Below are 18,246 nucleotides of genomic sequence, written 5' to 3' on the forward strand. Positions count from 1 at the left end.
GATTTGAGCCCCTAGCCGGTGCTGATGCCCACTCAGGGCTGGGGCTGCCCTGTGGGCGGGTAAGAGGGCAGCAGCCTGGGTTCAGCCCCGGCCGTGGAGGACACGTGCACCCAGCCCATGTTCTCTCCCTCTCTCCCATCTCCCGCTCCAAACTCTCCTTCCCCTGCCTGCCCGGGGCCCACTCCCCACTTCCGCCTCAAGTCCAGCAGACTCTGACCCCTGAACCCAGCAGCCCACCCCTCATGCCACCCTCAGGTGGGATTTGTCAGGTAAACGGGAGGTGGCCTCGGGATGGACCCAGCACCCACACCTGCCCTCTCGCCAGGCATCCACGACCCTTCCCTGGGGACCAGGGCCCATTAGATTGGGATGAGACCCAGTGGGGTGCAGGCAGAATTTAGAATCATCAGGAGATAAGGATTCTACCCCCTCTAGGCCTGGGCCTGGCAGCTGCCAAACTTCTCTGAGCCCAGAGCCCCGACTTAAAGCAGCTGGTGTCGGGTCAGTTCACTCAGATACCATTCTGGTCCCTACATCTTGGGTCTCAGGACACTCTGTCCCTATGGGCCACCCACGAGCACCCCCGGTCCCTGCAGAACCATCAGCCCACTCTGCCTGCACCCCAGCTGCACCTCCTCCCTCCCTAGCCCTTGGCAGGGTTCACTGCCTCACTGTCTGGCTCCGGGTCGCCTCCTGAACGTTACGGGATGAAGGGGAAACTCCAGTTGCATGTACTGGAGGCCCCTTAGGACCTCAGCTGGCATCTTAAGGGACTTGATTCACAGCTTCCTGATCTGAAGTGCCATGAGAGGGACAGGGCTACCCCTTGAGGGTTCCAGGCCAGCGATGGGCAGGAAGGTGTTAGCCGAAGCGTCTGGGCCCAGCTGACTGGCATGTCCCGGGCAGGCAGAGGGACCTGGGGTCACTGCCCTCTGCACCCCACACAGCCCAGTCCCCAAACAGCACAGGCAGCAGGCAGCGCAAGGCCCTTCCTGGGCCCTGTGTCTCTGCCGGGGGCTCCTCTACACACCAGCATCCCACCTTTGGGGAAGGGCTTATCCACAGCCCTGTATCCATGTGTGTGAATTAGGGCTGGCTGTCAGCAGCTAGGGGCAGAGTCCGAGGAGGGAGAGCGAGGAACACTGGTGAGACGCAGGTCGGGCAGGTGTCCTGGCAGGAGAAAGCCTCTGCACAGGAAGGTGGGGGCCACCCCAGCAAGGCTATGCACATCCCTGCAGGAGGTGGAAAGGGCCCACCTGCCCCGGAGCAGAGGACCAGACGGAGGCAATGGGCAGCGGTCCCCGTGGAGAGCCAGCGAACCGGGCCGGCGGTCTTAACCCACCCTCTCCTGTCTCTCCCACCCCCATCTCTGTCTCTGCAGCAATTCGGAAAAATTTTAGACGTGGAGATCATTTTTAACGAGCGGGGCTCCAAGGTGGGTGCCGCCCAGAGGCCGCCACCATTACAGCGCCCGGCTGTAGGTCCCGCCAGGCTAACGTGTGAAATGTGCGTTTCCGCCCTGGAGAGCTCCGAGCCTGAGGACCCCTGAGCGACACGGGTGCTTGTACTCCCCGCTCCTCCGCCCGCCCCGCCCTCCCCACCCCGCTGTCTGTGTTGTCGCTGCGCTGCCGCGGACGCTTCCTTCTCTCTAAGCCGCGGGGACCTCTCTGTCTGCACTCGGAGAGCCCCCACCCCTGGGCCTGGGCCCCTCCCCAGCCTGCGAGCTGCTCCCCTGGGGCCACTGGCCTTCCTGGAGCTGCTCCCCCCCCTGGGGGGGCATGGAGGAGGGCAGGTGGGAGGGTACCAGCTCCTGGATGGGAAGATTCCCCCCCACCCTCGGGCTCCCCAGGGTGAAGATGGGTGAGGCTGCCCCCACTCTGGATCCTTCAGAAGCCCAGCCTTGGGCACCACCCCCCTCCCAGGTGGGCTTAGGGCAACAGTCCTGGCCCCTGGTCAGGTCAGCATCTCTTTTTCAGCTTTGGCCTGTCCCCTCAGGTGCCAGGTGGTCAGCTCAGGCTGGGCTCAGGCCAGGCCAGCAGCTGCCCCTGCCAGGGGCCGTACCCCTCCTGGGCATCCTGCCAGTGGTACCAGGACAGACCTCTGAGTCTCCTTCAACTCACCTGACTCAACCCCTCTCTCTCTCTCTACCCACCCCCCATTGCCCTGCCCCCCTCCCACCCACACCCCCCCCCACACCTCCTTTTTTTTTCCTTTTTCTCATCCTATGTCTTTCTCTCCGTGTCTGTCCTTCTCCGCTCACAGGGTTTTGGGTTTGTAACTTTTGAAACTAGCTCAGATGCTGACCGAGCCCGGGAGAAGCTGAATGGGACGATCGTAGAGGGCCGGAAAATTGAGGTGCTCAGATAAGTGTGCTGCAGCAGGGACGCCCTTGAGAACCGCCTCCGGTCACCCCAGGGCCCCACCCAGCCCCGCCGCTGCCCTGCAGAGAGCCGGGCCAGGGTCCCCGGGCCGGGGCAATGCTGAGGCTGGAGCCGAGCCCACCACCTGCCGCTCCTCTTGGGTCTCCATCTCAGGCTCACCCAAGGGCCCTGCACCCTGCCCCCTCCCCCTCCTTCTCGTGGGGCTCAGCCCAACTTTGGGAGGAGCCCCAGAAATCATCTTTCTGAGGCTTGGCAGCTCCAAGGACCTCAGCCAGCCCAGTCTGCCCCTAGTTGGGAGGGGATCATTAACCACCCCCCTGGCCACTCTCACGAAGGAGCAACGGCTGCCCCATTTGCCCCCTTCCCACGCTGCCCCATCCTGCTGTTTGCCCTTTGCCTTCAGCCCCCAGAGAGTGGGCAGCAAGGTGCAGCCACGGCGGAGGAATGGATCCAGCCCAGAGGAGCAGAGGGGAGAGGAGGCAGGGTCCTCCTGACACTTAGCCAGCCTTTTCCCTGGGCCCGGGTGCACCCTGCTCAGTGCTGTGGCTCTGATGTCTGGGAGCTGGGCTTCCCACACAGGCTCAGCGGTGAGGGCAGCCGTAGCCAGTGCAGAGCCATAGGAAGAGCGGTGGAAGGCTTGGGGGCGGGGGTGGGGGAGGCTTCTGGAAGTGGAACGAATGCTACAGGACTGACCAGCAACACTCGAGGCTGTGGCCCCAGGCCCCTGGTCTCACACAGACTTGAGGGGAGGCAGTACGGCCCAGACACCTCCCTCAAGTTCCCCACCTGCTCTCTGCTCCCTCCACAGAGGCCCTCCCCCTTCTTCCTACACCCCAGCCTGGCCCTCTGGGCGGCCCTACCAGGGCCTTAGATGTCTGGACAGTAGGACCCACCTGGTGCCCACCTGGTCCTCCCCCATTGGCCTTGCCCCCCTCAACAGGCACATATGCCCCCCTTAGGAAAAACTCTCTGCTGGCCTTGAGGGAAGGGGTGCAGCCCCCACAGAGAGGGGTGGCCATCCCAGTGCCCATGACTAGGAGGGCCTTAGCAGCTGCCCACGGAAGAGAAGTCTTAGGGGCCGGTCTGCTAGCTGCGATGAGAACACTTTGTGGAGAGTCCACCAGTCAGCTGCTCCCACAGCCGTGGGTTGCCAAAGAGAGGCTGAGCTTGGGATGCGGGGACAGCCGTGTGAAGGGCAAGAGCCGGGGCAGGGGGGCTGGCCGCGATGTCTGAGCCGAGGCTGGGGGCCTGGACATCAGCCAGCATGGGGTGCAGTGGTGGCTCAGGGCCCGGGGGTAGGGCGGGGTGCCCGGGGAGGGAGAAGGACAGGCCGTGGTTGGTGGGGCACCAGGCTGGTGGCAGAAGCTGTCCCATGCCTCACCTGGGAGCCCCGGGGGCCTCGTCCCCAGCCCCCCGCCCCCTCCAAGGCGGCCACAGAGGAGAATTTCAGAGCGGGACCAGGCGGCCAGTGGCCTGCAGGCTAATGCCCCCCTCAGCCTCTCCCTCTCTCTCTCCGGGCAGGTCAATAACGCCACGGCCCGGGTCATGACCAACAAGAAGACTGCCAATCCCTACACCAATGGTAAGGGGGCCCAGGACCCCTGGGAGGCTTCAGGGGCTGCCAGTGGGGACAGGGAGCCCAGGCCGCTGGAGGCCGGCCTCCCAGGATGCTAAGCACACCCTCTGCTGTGGTCCGAAGTGGGTGGGTCAGTGAGGCAGGGGAGACCGGGGACCACCCTCTTCCCACACAGCTGGTGAGACCCCCGTGGGATGTCCAGTACCCAAAGGCCAAGGGCAGGCTTCAGGCGCAGGGGGAAGGTGGCCACTTCCTGGACTGTTCCTTATTTTCTTAGCGCCAAGGGAAGCCCGGGCAAGAGGTGTTCAGTATTTTAACGAGTGTGATAACAGACGGACAGTCGCCCTCCCCCAACCCCTGGCCTTGGAAACACTGAAAGGTTGAGGCCCAGTTGGCCAGGCGGCCTTGCCCATACCTACCTGGACCTGACTGTAAGCAGAGGTGACCAGTCTTTGAAATGAAACTGCTGATGCTAAATGCTGGCAGCTGGGAGCATGGAGGGCCAGCTCTTGGCTGGCCGCCCTGTGCCTTAACTTCACCAGGCAAGGAACTAGTTTAGGTGTAGCTGGCACCTCACTGGGGCCTTTCTGAGTTCGTGCCTCTTGCCAGGGAGCAGCAGCCTCACTCCGTCAGGATGGGTCTCTGGCTTTGCTTCCCACCCCCCAACCCCCAGCAGGAGAGAGTGGACCAAGCCACCCCCAGACTCGCTTGTCCCGGTCTGATCAGATGTGCATGGAGTCGGGATGGGCCAGCACAAAAAGCCTGTGCCAGAACTGTGGGCAGACCTACCACCTGACCTGCCAGCCCGGGCCCCCACCATCTGACCTCCTGGAGCAGGCTGGTGCTCCGGCCAGACTCCGTTTGGACAAGATTATTGTCACTCCCATCCTGATTTTTTTTTTTCATTTATTTATTTTTAACTGAAGGATAATTGCTTTACAATATTGTGTTGGTTGGGGTCACACATAAACGTGAATCAGCCATAGGTATACATGAGTTTTTGAGGACTAACAAAGCTCAAATTCTTTCTAAAAATCTGGAGGCTCCCAGGCTTTGCACCTGTGCTGAGCCCCTACTGGATGTAACTTTAGAGACCTGGTTCTCAGTGCAGGAAGGGAAGCCGTAGACGTGTTTATAGGGCCAGGGTGACCGTAGGGGCTGCCCAGCCCCTCCTGAGAGCCACACACCCCTGCTGTCTGGCACACTTGAGGCTGCCAAGGAGCATGGGATTCAGGAGGGAACCCATCCCTCAGTGACTGCATCCTTGTCACGGATGGGCACAGAACTGAAGCCAGTCAAACAACAGAGAGTGGAGAGAGGAAGAAACCTCTGCCCCCTCTGGCGGCAACCACAGTCTCATTTACACATCTTTGTGGATCTGGGCAAGAGTGAGCCAGCCCTGGGTTCCCTGCAGGTGGCCGTGAGGCCCAGTTCGTGGGCTCTGGTGACCAGGGCTTGACTTTGCTGAACGCTCTGGAGGACTCAGATTCATCGTTCGGTCAGAGAGGCAGAAGTTTCCACTGCAGGAAACAAAACTCTCAAGGTTTGACTGGATGCTACTATTTGCAAAAGAAACAAAGGATCCACCCAGGTGGGTGTCAGGCTGCCTCCATCATCTGGGATCCCAGACAGTGAATTGGGGCCAGAGCAACAGGTAGAGGCATGCAGCATTCCAGAACTGGCAGAGGGAAGTGCCAGGACCATCCGAAGCAGCAATGCAGACTCTCTGAAGGGACTAGAGGAGGTGCCTGATAGGACGTGGGGGCTGGACTGGGGTAAGTGGCTCAAGGACTCTGCACCATTCTGGATTTTTACTGAGAAGATTCAGTTCGGGCTTCCCGGATAGTCCAGTGTCTGAGTCCACCTTGCAATGCAGAGGATGCTGGTTCAATCCCTGGTCCAGGAAGATGCCACGGGGCAACTAAGCCTGTGCATAACTACTGAGCCTGCACTCTGGAGCCCACGAGCCACAACTACTGAGCCCATGAGCCACAACTACTGAAGCCCTAGAGCCCATGCTCCACAACAGGAAAAGCCACTGCAGTGAGAAGCCTGCACACCACAACTAGAGAGTAGCCCCTGCTCTCCCTCAAGGAAAGCAAGCCCAGGCATGGCAATAAAGACCTGAAGTGAAAGTCACTCAGCCGCATCCAACTCTTTGCGACCCCATGGACTGTACAGTCCATGGAATTCTCCAGGCCAGAGTGGGTATCCTTTCCCTTCTCCAGGGGATCTTCCTGACCCCCAGGTCTTTCTCACATTGCAAGGAGGATGCTTTACCAGCTGAGCCACAAGAGAAGCCCAATGAAGACCTAGCGAAGCCAAAAAATAGAATTGAAAAAAAAAAAGACGACAACTCAGTTCTTGGGACTGGAGGTCTTCTCAGAAGAGGAACTATTTCTTCCCGCCTGATCTGGCATTTATAGAAGATTCCAGAGACACAACAGTAACATTCAGGCACAAATGTCTGTGCTGGTCATATGATGGTGGACCAGGGATGGATGGCAGTCTCACAAACAGTGTGGAGAACGGGCCGCCCTGGGAGGAACCAGGCCTGGAAACTGTCCTGTGCACTTCCGGGCTGTCGGCCCAGCAGTGGGGCTGTCAGACTCTGGGCTTGGGGTGTGGAGCTGGACCTGGTGGGGAGTGCTGCAAAGACCCCAAGAGCTGAGGGACCAGAGACTGGGCCTGGTCAGATGGGCTGACCCTGCCCTCACTTCCTGACCGCCTGGGGATGGTGAAGTTTCTGCCGACTGGTTTCCATCCCTGGGGCCTCGGGTGGGAGCAGGCCTTCACCCCTGCACCTGGGTCTCTGATGGGAGAGGAAGACCACCCAAGAGGAGCCAGCCCACCTGCAGAGAGGAAGAGGCTGGGGCCCAGGGAGTGGCCAGGAGTGTGGTCTGAGCCGTTTGGGCTTCCCTGATGGCTCAGATGGTAAAGAGTCTGCCTGCAATGCAGGAGACCAGGGTTCGATCCCTGGGTTGGGAAGATCCCCTGGAGAAGGAAATAGCAACCCACTCCAGTATTCTTGCCTGGAGAATCCCCGTAGACAGAGGAGCCTGGCGGGCTACAGTCCATGGGGTCGAAAAAGAGCTGGACACAACTGAGTGACTAACGCACACTGCCACTCACCAGCCCTGTAACTGGAGGCTGCTGTGCCTCTGTGAGACGCTATTTGCTCATCTGTAAGATGGGAGAGGGTGACACCTTCCTTGTTGGGTGGGCCTAGAACAGTGTGGCATGTGGTAAAGGGAATGCTTGCTGTCATTCTTATCATCCCGAATCCCAAAGCCCTTCCTCCCCACCTCCTCCCTCAGCAGCCCTGCCACCAGCTGCTTTGGGGAAAAACAGACACAGGATAGCAAACTCAGCCCTGAAGAAGGGAGCTTTTCAGGAGCTCTGGCCCAGGACGGTCATGGGCAGGAGATGGAGGAGGTCGCCACGGCTGAGGCCAAGCACCTTTACCGCAGCCTCTGACCCTCCTGGAAGGCAGCCAGGCGCGTGCATGATGCAGCTCCCAGGAGACTGGGCTATCAGGCTCTGAAGCACCCAGACCACCAACACCCCCATCCCAGCTGCGACCTACAGACGCTTGCATAATAACACGTTCCAGTTTCCCTCTTAATGCTCTTCAGCAGACATGCAGACCCCAAGCTGCTGGGGCCAGTGCCCCAGGACAGGGGAGGCCCGGGGCAGGCTGGGGAAGGCCAAAATTTGAAAAGAATCAAGACACTAGGCAGATGGTCAGGAGTGACCGCATGTCTGTTAGTTAGGCAGCAGAAGGCACCCAGCCAGTGAGGCTGCAGCCTCCTAATCAGGGCCTGAGGTCTGTGCTCCTGCCTCATCTGTCTACCCTGGTTGCAGAAGGAGGGGTCCTGCTTGTTCTCTGTAGCGGCCACAGCCTGGAACTGTCCCAGTGGGGCCCACCCTGGAGTCTCCAGGGTTCCCAGACATAATGTGAGGTGGGGAGAGAATGGGGAAGACAGTGATTGGGTTTTTCTGCTTCTCTTCTAGGCTGGAAGCTAAATCCGGTGGTAGGGGCAGTCTATGGACCTGAATTCTATGCAGGTAAAGGCTGGGAGCTGGGGCGTGGACTTGGGGAGGGCCCGCCGAGTATTCAGGTCTTCCTGCGTGGGAGGACGCGGCCAGGGGCGTGGCCAGGCAGGGGTGGGGCGGGGCCGGACAGGAGGTGTGGCCAGGTGAAGTGGTGGTCAGGCTCCCAGCCCTGCAGCCTCCTCTCCTCTAAGCTGTCAGCTGTCCCTCTCACACGGTCCCCTCTCCGGCCCCCTCTCTTGCAGTGACGGGGTTCCCCTACCCCACGACCGGCACAGCCGTTGCCTACAGGGGCGCGCACCTGCGGGGTCGGGGCCGGGCTGTGTACAATACGTTCCGGGCTGCACCGCCCCCGCCCCCCATCCCGACTTACGGAGCGTGAGTACCTGGCGGGCACAGGGAGGGAGGCTTGGAGAAAGGCCCAGGGGGCGTGGGGAGGGAGGCGTGGTGCAGCCAGGGGGGCTAGGCAGCCTTTCCAGAGCCGCGGGGGCGGGGGGTGGGGCTTGAACCCCAGCCTTCACACTGCAGTCGCCTCCACATCAGTACCCCCACCCCCACCCTGCTCCGGGATCTCAGGGTCACTGGCATGTGGGGGACGTTCAGAGCCCCAGCACCTTGCCCATTGCTTTCAGGGTCGTGGTCGGCCCTGGAGCTCCCTGGGCCTTCTCCAAGCCCTCCCTGGTCCCTTCCCCCGGGGCCCGGGGCCCTCCGACCCTAATAGGGGGGTCCAGCTGCCTGGGGTGGAGCAGAGGGAGGGTAAGTAAGCAAGGTGGGCCGATGGGCCCCTGGGTTTGTGGGAGAAAGGAGCTGACCAGCAAGGGTGTTACTCTATTGTTATACCAAAACAGGGCACTGGATCAAACGCTTGTTAAAATGCCAGTCCCATGGGCAGGGCTGGCACCCTGCCCCCTCCCTCCTCAGCAGACTCCGGAGCCGGCCTACCCCACCTCTCCAGCGTTCCCACCACTCTCTTGTCCGTTTGCTTCCAGGGTCGTGTATCAGGATGGCTTTTATGGTGCTGAGATTTATGTAAGTGCAGCCCCGGGGGAGGGAGGGTAGATGAATCCGATGTCTCACGTGTCTCGAACAGTCAGTGTCCCCCACTCCCTGCCCCGCTCCCCCCACCCCTCCCATCCTGGGAGCCCAGGAGAGCAGCCTCAGCTAAACCGGGGTTATCCCGGCTCAGGGTGGCAGTAGTAATGGATTCCCAGCAGCACGATGAGCCACGTGTGTCTTCTCTATTTCACAAGCCGTCGGTTGTACGATGGGGGCCGAGGGTGACTCTCCCATATCCCTAACCACATTAGGGTCACTGAGTGGGCCCCCACGGGCACCCCAGATCCATTGCAGAGGCTCAGAGAATGACTGGGAGGTAGGGGCTCCAGGGCAGACCGCTGGATGGAGTTCTGCCTTCTCTCTTCTTTCACGGGGCATCACTTGCTGCTTCCTCTAGCTCGGAGCCCTTGCTGACAACCCCCATCCCCCACTGCCATCCTGGGTGGTGGTCACCTGTAATTCAGGCATCCATTGGTCAGGGCTAAGATGTGGTCTGAGTTAATGCCCTTTGCCCCTGACCCATCCCAGCATCCAACACCCAGAGTCACCCATGGGTTCTCTGTGCCCATCAGCATCAAGGTTGGGAGTACACTGGCTTGGTGGCAGGTCTATGAACATCTACTGTGTGCCAAAGCTTTGAACACAGCCAGACATATAATTATTGGTGCCCACCCGTGTGTTGAATGCACAAATGGACACATGAATGAATGAATGAATGAGTGAAGGAGGTGTATGGATACCCTGCCCTACCTTGAACCATGCCACTAGACTAGACCACAAGCCAGGTGCTCTCAGGCGTGTGCCAGCCACCCCTCACCTGCCCAAGGTGAAGGCTGAAAGGCTGTGTTTGCCCCACTAAGCCTGTGTGCCGTGTCCCCCCCCGCCTTACCTTGCAGGGAGGCTATGCCGCCTACAGATACGCTCAGCCAGCAGCAGCTGCAGCCGCCTACAGTGACAGGTACCTGGGGAGGGGTGGAGGGCTGGGTGGGATGGGGAGGAGAAGATGGACGGGTCACAGGACTGGGCTGTGACAGACAAGAAGCCTTACCCACCACTCCGGGCCTGGGGGTGCTTCCCCCTGGGGGAACATAGAGTCTGGACAAAGGAAAGCAAGTCTTCATGGGCTTAGAGACCCCAAGCCGGCAAGCCCCAAACTTCTGTAATCACTTCCTGCCTTCACAACATGAGAGGCCTTGGGACACCGCCCCCCCCCACCCCCCATCTGGGTAGCAGACAGTTCCTCTGATGCCCAGCCCTGGAGGCCTGACCCCTCCACCACCACCACCCTGAGCTTTGGAGCCCTGAGTGAGACGGTAATCAGGAGCCTTGGTTTCTGCCCGGGACACCACTGACCCTTCTCAATGCTCCCAGGCCTGAGAGCCTTCAGCCCCGAGAAAGAAAGGCAGAGCATGTGCTCAGCTGCGAGTACATCCAGAGGCCCGAGGAGGGTTCTCTCTTGTTTTGAGGGCCAGCCCTGGGGTGACGGGGCTGCCTTGATGCCTTTCCCTGTGGGCACTCAGCCTGTTGGCCTCTGCCTGCTGCTTGGGGAAGCGTGCAGGCTCCAGAACCAGGAGTCCAGTGGGCACTTCGTGGAGGGTAGCTGTTGCTCTTGGCAGTGGCACTGAAGGCCCCTCAGCCCTCCCTTCCAGGGGCAGGCGGCACCCTCAGCGTCTGGCCCATGGGTGTTGTCTGGGGCACAGCAGGCCGGCACTCATGGTCAGCACTCACTGGATGTGTTCAGAGGGTGGCCAGCTATGTTCCCTCCAAACCAGCAGGAAGGAGGAAGAGGGGGTGTGCAGGGGAGGGCGGGGCCTTGGGGTGCTGTCTCCAGGGAGGCGGGAGACCCTCACCTGCCCCATCGCCCCCCACCCCCCTCCCTGTGCTCACCTCCCCAGTTACGGCAGAGTCTACGCGGCTGCTGACCCCTACCATCACACCATCGGCCCCGCGGCGACCTACAGCATTGGAACCATGGTAAGGAGGCCCAGGCCGAGCTGAGGCCGGGGTGGGCAGGCAGGCCCTTAGGGAAATGCCCCAGACCTCGGCCTGGTGCCTGGCAGGACAGGGGCCTGGATCTGAGCTGGGCAGGACCTGCCCCTTTGTGCCCTGGTGGAGTCAGAGGGAGGTGGCCCCACCCAGACAGGCAGCTGCCCGGTAACGTCGTCTGGGAGACCTTCTGGTGTAGCCTGCTCTGCTGAGCCCTGTAGTTAAAGTCCGATCATCCCAGCCTTCCACTCCGGGACCGGGAAAACCCGACGGAACCTCCTGGCCGGGGGCGCCAGAGGCAGCAGGGCCTCCACTTCCCCTCGTGTGGGCGTGTCCGTGCCTCTGTGTTCTGTCACCCCCTCACTGTACCTTTCCTCACCACCCACGCCCCTGCTGCGTGACCCTCGTGGCTCCAGCTGGGCCTGCGGGTCTCTCCTGGGGAGGCGGGGCCTCTGCCCTGGGCTTCAGCGGTGGGCTGAGGGGGCGCACTTCTGATGGGCCTGCTGAGGCCCGGAGGTGTGCGGGCCAGTGTGTCTGTGTGTGTGTGTATGTATGGCCAGCTCTTGACACATACGGCCCAGCTCACTCTGTACCCCGAAATCTGCTTCCAGTGAACACCTACCTTCCAGGCTCACCCCAACCCCCCAGCCCCATGGGGTATTAATGTCAGTTTTTAACTAGCTTGGCATCCAGCATCAAAGATGAAAACGTTTTGGGCAGGGTAAAGAGGGAGGAGGTTCAGAGACAATATGGATTTTTTTTTTCACCTCCCTTGTTTTTGATTACTCCCTCCCAATTTTCCTTTTGTCTTTTTTTTTATTTTTAACGAGCCTCAGACATCCCAAGCAGCCATGGGTCCCAGGCCTCTGGGTGAAGGGGCAGGCCCAGGCCCACTCCCAGATGAAGGCCCCAAAACTGGCTTGCAGGCTTCTTGGCTTCAGAATCGCCAGGCCCTCTGCGAAGCTGTTAGCTAAAAGCTTTTGTTAATTCACAGAGGGTTCCCTCTTATGTTTTCTTTTATTTTTTTAAGATTTTCTGTGTTTTTCCCCGCAACTTTTCTGCTCTGGCACTTGCCATTTTCTTCCTTTCTCTGGGGAAGCTGGTGGGTGGGGCAGGAGTTTTCTGCGTAGGTCTCCCTGACCCAGGGGAGCCCCAGAGCACAGGAAAGCGAGCGTGACAAAGGCCCGTCCTCCCGGCTGGACGGAGGAGGCACAGGGACCCCAGAAGGCCCCTGGAGCTGGATGAGCAGACGCAGTCCTTCCTGATAGAGCCAAGGCCCCAGGAACCCTGACTAGAGGCCCCTCTCCCCTCCGGTGCCTGGAGGGGCTGAGGCCTGCCCACCTCCGCAGCCCGGATGGGCATGGAGGAGGCGGGGCTTCTGCTCCCACCTCCCCCAGATGACAGACGATGGAGGAAGCGGGCAGGGAAGGGTCAGGCCTGAGCCAACAAAGTGCCCAAAAGACATCTCAGACCTCGTTATCCAGAAGCTCCGTGGCTGGTGACCCCAGCACCTCTCTGACCCCAAGACCACCAACCACATCGGAAATAGGCCCAGCACCCCTCCGGCTGCCATGACAACCAGCGTCCATTCTCCCCAAGGCAGAACGGAAGGAGGGGGGACAGAAGACGGGATTTAGCTGTTTCTCTTTTTGTTTTTCATTTTTTTTTTTTTTTTTTGCTTTTTGCTTTCCCCCTCCCCTCCCGAAAGGCGGTACTGATTGGCTGTTTTTCATCTTTGATGTTGCAGGCTAGCCTCTGCCGAGGAGGGTACAGCCGCTTCACCCCCTACTAGCAAGAGGCCCAGCCCCTAACAGCATTCACTCTGACTGCCTAGTACACACCAAACCCAGCAGTCCAAAGGCAGGCACAGCCACTCCGAGGACAGTGCGCCCCTCCCGGTCAGCGACACGCGCCGCTGACCTCCGCGACTCCTTAAGTCCATAGGTTTTACCTCCGGCCAGCTGGTCTCCCCCCACGATGGAGTGTGTGTCTTTGACCATGGTCACCCCTGTATGTCTGAAACCTTGGTTCCTATTTTGACTCTGTTGATGTTGTGCCCCACCGCACCCCCAGCCCTGAGCCATTTCAGTTATAGGATGCACAAAGGGGGAGGGGCTAGGCTACCAGAAGACCTCTTCTCAAGACTAGCAATAGAGCCCGAGAGAGCCATGCCCACTCTCCTGTCGCCTGTCCCCACCTTGCCCCAAGGAAGACACCAGTCCAGCCTCCCCAGGAAGCCACCCCAGCCAGTCTGGCCACAGCCCTGCCCCTGCCCCTGGGGTTCAGGCGGCGAGGGGCTCTTGTCTGTCTGCCCCACTTGGTGGGTTCCCAGCCTCGACAGTGGTCACTCCTGACCTTCACCCAGCTAATCTCAGGAGTAGCTGTCTCTGCCCTCCTTGTCTCCATTTAGCTAAACTCACGTTTCTGATTAAATCTGACTGATGTTTCCTGCTGAAGTTGTCACAAGTCACGGGGGAACCGCACCAGCCTCAGGGGTTCCTTAGCCTCTGTTATAAGAAACGAAAGAGTCTAAAAATTGTCAGCCCTGCAGTGCCTGGAGGCCCTCCCTTAGCTTGTCTGCCCCTCTGCCCACACTCGTGAGTCTCTCCAATCTGGCCACGCTCTGGAGACGGGGTCCCTGCCAGCTTGGCACCCGGGTCTGTATTTGAGTGCAGCACTGCCTTCCCTTCCCCAAGCTTGAAATGTTCTTTTCCGGGTACATTTCTGGAAGGGGAGTCTGAGCGAGAGAGCAGGGCAAGGCGTTACTCACCGCCCAGCCCCTCTGGCGGGACAGTACTTAGCACCCACCTCCTGTCCGGAGAAGCTCGGGGCTCAACTCTGCTGCAGGGCTCTGGGGCCTGCAGGTAAAGCTGAGATGGCTGGGGGAGCTTCTGGAAGCTTCATGTGCAGCCCTGGCACCTCTGTTACAGGAGAAAGTGGCCAGGTCAAGGAGGCCCTGGGCTCCTATGTGCCAGAGCTGGCTTCTGGGGGTATGGACAGCCAGCTAGAGGGTGCAGGTCCCCGCCAGCCTAGAGGGTGCAGGTCCCCGCCAGCCAAGGCGTGAGCCTCCGCCCACCCCACCAGCACATCGTTTCCGGTTGGCAGGGTGGGCAGGCCTCTAGAGGGTACCCAGCCAGCTCACCTCCACTGCCTGAAGACCCTCTCAGCTGCCTCATTCCAGAACCCCACCGTGGCCCATGCAGCGCCGTCCACCCACCATGCCCTGACCTCTGACCTCATCCGCCCCGAGCAGCCCCGTCCTGCCCACCCAGGTCTTAGCAGAATCTACCAGTAGCTTCTACCGCTGGGCACACTGCGGCTCTTCCGTCCCCGCCACCCCATCCTCCCCACTCCGCCCCCACTGGAGGGCGGAGGTCTGCATTCAATGCCCTTAATCAAGATGAGGGGGCTCCTGAAGCTGGGAGTGGGGCCGGTGTGGGGGTGCCCTCCCTCCCACCCACCTGGCACCCAGGGTCCCAGATCCTGCTCCCCCACCCCCCACCCCGTAGCACACCCGGCAGTTGCTTCTGGGAACTGCAAGTCCTGCCTTTCTGTTTCTGTTGTAGTGAAAGCTTCTGCCGTTTCCTTCTTGGACCATGAAGGGCAAAAACAAAACAAAAAAAATCACAAAAAAAAATTCACAAAACAAAAAACAAAATAATAATAATAAAAAAAAAAGATGTTCAGATCCAAGCAACAAAAACAACCAACCAAACCGAGAAGCATCCACCACGTCCGAGTCCGTGAGCCCGCGAGCCGCCGCACCCACCGCAGCGAGGGAGCAAGTCTGCGGGAAGATGGGGGGTGGAGGGGTAGGGGGGCGCCTCATTTTCTACCAAGTCTTCCTTCCGGGCCCCACTCGGGGCAGCGTGGGGCCAGTGGCGAGAAGATGCAGGCCCGAGCAGGAGGAGCGGCCAGCAGGACTTGACCTTGGCTGCTGATGGTGCCAACAGAGGGAACGGGCGCGGGGAGGGGGTCGGCTTCTCATCCCAGGGCTTCGGCTGTGCCCGGTCACCCCCCTACCCGTGTCTCCTGCTCTGGGCCCCAGCTACCCCTCCTGCCTCACCGCCAACACCCGTGTCCTGCAAACCTGAGGAAGAGGAGGTGGCAGGGACTGACCAGCAGCAGCCCTGGGCTCCGAACCCAACACCAAGGGCTGATGTCTTTCCAGAACTCCGGGGCACCCAGGGCCCCTCCACGTCAGGGGGCTCCGGCTGCCCGGCCAGGGGGTGGGGGCCTGCAGGCTGAGGACTTGCTCGGACTGGTGGGTTTCTGGTTCCCTTTCTGGAGGCGGCCCTGGGTCTGGCCCAGGGGCGGGAAGGCCAGCCTCACCGCTGCAGCTGGAACAGAGGGACGGGACTGGCCAGCGCCTGGCTGCAGGGTGAGGTTGGGGTCATGGTGCTGTGGGTCTGGACGGCACGTCCGAGCAGGGAGAGCGCGGGGGTAGGGGAAGGCCTGGGTGGTCCGCGGCCCTCTTCCCCTGCTCCCAGATCAGGTCCCAGGGTGGCCGCAGACAGTGGGCAGCAGGGAGGAGCCCCTGGCCAGGCAGGGAGAGCTGGAGGCAGGGAAGCAGCAGAAAAGAACAAAAGATGTAGGCTGCCAACATGGCTCCACTGTCTCATGAAACTTAAAAGGTGAAAAAAAGAAAAGAAAATACACCTCACTTTATATTCAGCATCAGCTCCTGAAGCTACTGAGACGAGTCTCCTTTTCTATTCCCGGTGTACATAGCCCCGCGCCGCCTCCGGCTTCATCCTCTGTACAGGCCCCTCGACCCTCTGCTGTTCTGGGCCCTTTCCTGCTCCGCACCCCCCACCCCCGGCCCTGCGCCCCCCCCGCCCCCCACCCCCTGCCCCCCAGGACTGCAGCCAGGCCCCAGGCTTCCTTTCTTACCATTCTGTATGCTTCCAAGGTGTGACCATTTAAATCAACCGTATTATTAAGATTATTAATAAAGATTTTTCTTCGAACCAGGACGACTCTTTTTGATTGGCCGGCCCCCCTGGGCACAGAGGACCAGGACAGGCAGCTTCTTTCTCCCAGGAAGCCAGACGGCCAGGGGGAGTCAGAAGACCCTTCTGGGAGAGACTCTAGCACCCCCCATCCTCTCCTCCAGACTGTTGTCTCCTCCAGCCCATCCCGAGTCTGGAGGCAGGGCTCCTAGCCTGCGGGTAAGGTCTGTGAAGTGACCGGCAGGGTATAAGGCGGCAGCCCCACCCCACCACCCCACCAACCCCCCAACTGGCTGCCGCTCCGCAGTTACTGCCCCACATAGTCCCTGATGGGGCCTGACCGCAGGCAGACCCCAGCCCGCCCCCCACCCCAGTGGGGCATCTGGATGAGAGAGGGCAAGCTGGGCGGTTGAGGCTGCTGCACTTGGGGCCAGCCGTGGTCCCGAGGAACGGAGCTGCTTAAAGGTAAGCCCCCTCTTCGCCACCCCTGTGAGCCCCCAACCCTGGTGGGGATGGGGTGGAGGAGAGTGGCTGCCACCCCCCAACCCCCACCCCCGGGAGAGGAGGGAGAGCTGGGAGGCGAAGCAGCAGAATTCAAACCAGCAGCCTGAAAGCCGTGGGCTGGGGGCTGCGATGAGCGGCGGACTCCAAACCCAACCACACTGCCCCGTCCACGTCTCGCCAGGACCCGCGCTCTTCATTTTTCACAGCGCCGGATAATTTATTTCAGGGCGATTACACACACCAGAGGGGCACGGGCTTAAATGCCGACATATTAATTTTCCTACATACGAGCCTTTACGTCGGCGGGACCGGGGACCGTGCTCTAGGGGAGCCGGGGCTGTGCGATCCCTCCTCACGCCACGCTCCGCTAAACCCCCTTACCTCTAATTGCTTGCTCACCAGACTGTGAGAAAATAATTGCCACTATAAATTTTCCCTCCTTCTCTGCATAAAATATTCGGAAAACCAGCACTTAAAAAAGGAAGAGGGGGGTGCTCCTGAAATAAGAGCAGCAGGGCATCAGAGCTGTGCTGCCCACTTCTGGGTGCCTGGCTGCGTGCCCGCGGCAGGGGCAGGCGGGAGCCCTCACCCCCAGTTCAAAATGGGGAGGCTCAAAACATTTCCAGGGAAAGTTAAGGGATCAGTTCCCCAACCCTGACAGTCTCCTGGGAGAACCAGGGGTGCTGGGAGGCCTGTTCAGGGTCAGACACTGGAGGTGGCTTCCTGGCCTGCCGGAGCCACCATCCCCTCCCAAACAAACCTCTTCCCACCCTGGGACTGAGCTGGGCCGCACATGTGGGGTGTGAAGAATAAAACGTTCCCAGTTAGGAAAGACCTGGAACCTGAGTTCCTGCGTGGGGCTGTGAAAGGGGCACATGGGCACCTGGGAAGCAGGGCAGGTTGAGACAGAGGCCATTGTCCGCCGAGAAGGAGACTCCTGTGTCCTGCGCGTGCAGGCTCAGTGGCTAAGTCTGAGTGTCTGACTCTTCAGCGACCCCGTGGACCGTAGCCCCCCTGTCCTCCTGTCTGTGGGATTTCTCAGGCCAAGAGTACTGGAGTGGGTTGGTATTTCCTTCTCCAGGGGATCTTCCCGACCCAGGGGTCAACCCCACCTGTGCCCTGTGTCTCCTGCTTGGCAGGCAGATTCTTTACCCCTGAGCCACTCTGTACTCTCCCAGTTCCGAGGGCCAGGGCAGACGCAGTGTGGCTACAGTGCCGCCTGGCGGCCTCTCCCTTCCCTGCAGCCTCAATCAAGTCTGCTGACCCCGAGCTGGCATAGGAGGCCCACCCTCCAGCTGGGAGGTCACCTCAGAGTGTCCTGGCCCTTGGCATCATCCACATCTCGTAGCACAGAGGGGAGGACAAGAGGAACCGGGAAGTAACACCTCCATCACTGGCCTATGGGGCCTGGAGGTGAGAGGCCCCCCAAGAACAAGGGGCCAAGGGCCTTCACCAGAGGGCCACAGCAGAGCCCACTTGGGCCTCTAGAGGGGAGGGGAGCAGGGTTCCCCAAGGCTGCGGGGCCAAGATCCCTCCCAGGAAGCCACCCATGTGTCAAAGGGGAGCTGTGTGGCAGGAGGCGCTGTCTCTGGCTCGCTGACCCCCGCCTCGTCCCTGTGCAGAACCGCTGAGCAGCCTCAGCTTGGGCAGAGGGGTGGAGGGAGGTGCTGCAGAGAGAAGGAAGCAGGAGGAGGGACCGCAGTGGAGAGAGCTGCGGCCCCCGCGCCGTGATGCTCCG

The 18,246-nt window shown here is 60.6% G+C and overlaps 1 protein-coding gene across 10 annotated transcripts in view; it reads left to right on the top strand.

Annotated features, from left to right (window-relative positions):
• The window catches only part of RBFOX3 (RNA binding fox-1 homolog 3), a 429,808-nt gene extending 413,786 nt beyond the window's left edge, over nt 1-16,022 (top strand). For 6 of the 10 annotated variants that reach the window (XM_043905314.1, XM_043905313.1, XM_043905316.1 and 3 more), the window contains 9 exons: nt 1,382-1,435; nt 2,263-2,355; nt 3,903-3,963; nt 7,972-8,025; nt 8,256-8,388; nt 8,859-9,039; nt 9,963-10,024; nt 10,962-11,040; nt 12,800-14,076. In XM_043905314.1, the coding sequence (XP_043761249.1) occupies nt 1,382-1,435; nt 2,263-2,355; nt 3,903-3,963; nt 7,972-8,025; nt 8,256-8,388; nt 8,859-9,039; nt 9,963-10,024; nt 10,962-11,040; nt 12,800-12,844 (762 nt within the window). In that variant the 3' untranslated portion in view covers nt 12,845-14,076. Of the gene's footprint in view, nt 1-1,381; nt 1,436-2,262; nt 2,356-3,902; nt 3,964-7,971; nt 8,026-8,255; nt 8,389-8,858; nt 9,040-9,962; nt 10,025-10,961; nt 11,041-12,799; nt 14,077-14,618 lie in introns of those variants that run through there. The other 4 variants (XM_043905317.1, XM_043905318.1, XM_043905311.1 and 1 more) reach the window with 3 other exon arrangements.
• The last annotated feature ends 2,224 nt before the right edge of the window (nt 16,023-18,246 follow it).

The sequence above is a fragment of the Cervus elaphus genome, chromosome 5 (genome assembly GCF_910594005.1).
Source record: "Cervus elaphus chromosome 5, mCerEla1.1, whole genome shotgun sequence".
In the NCBI taxonomy this organism is placed as follows: domain Eukaryota; kingdom Metazoa; phylum Chordata; class Mammalia; order Artiodactyla; family Cervidae; genus Cervus; species Cervus elaphus.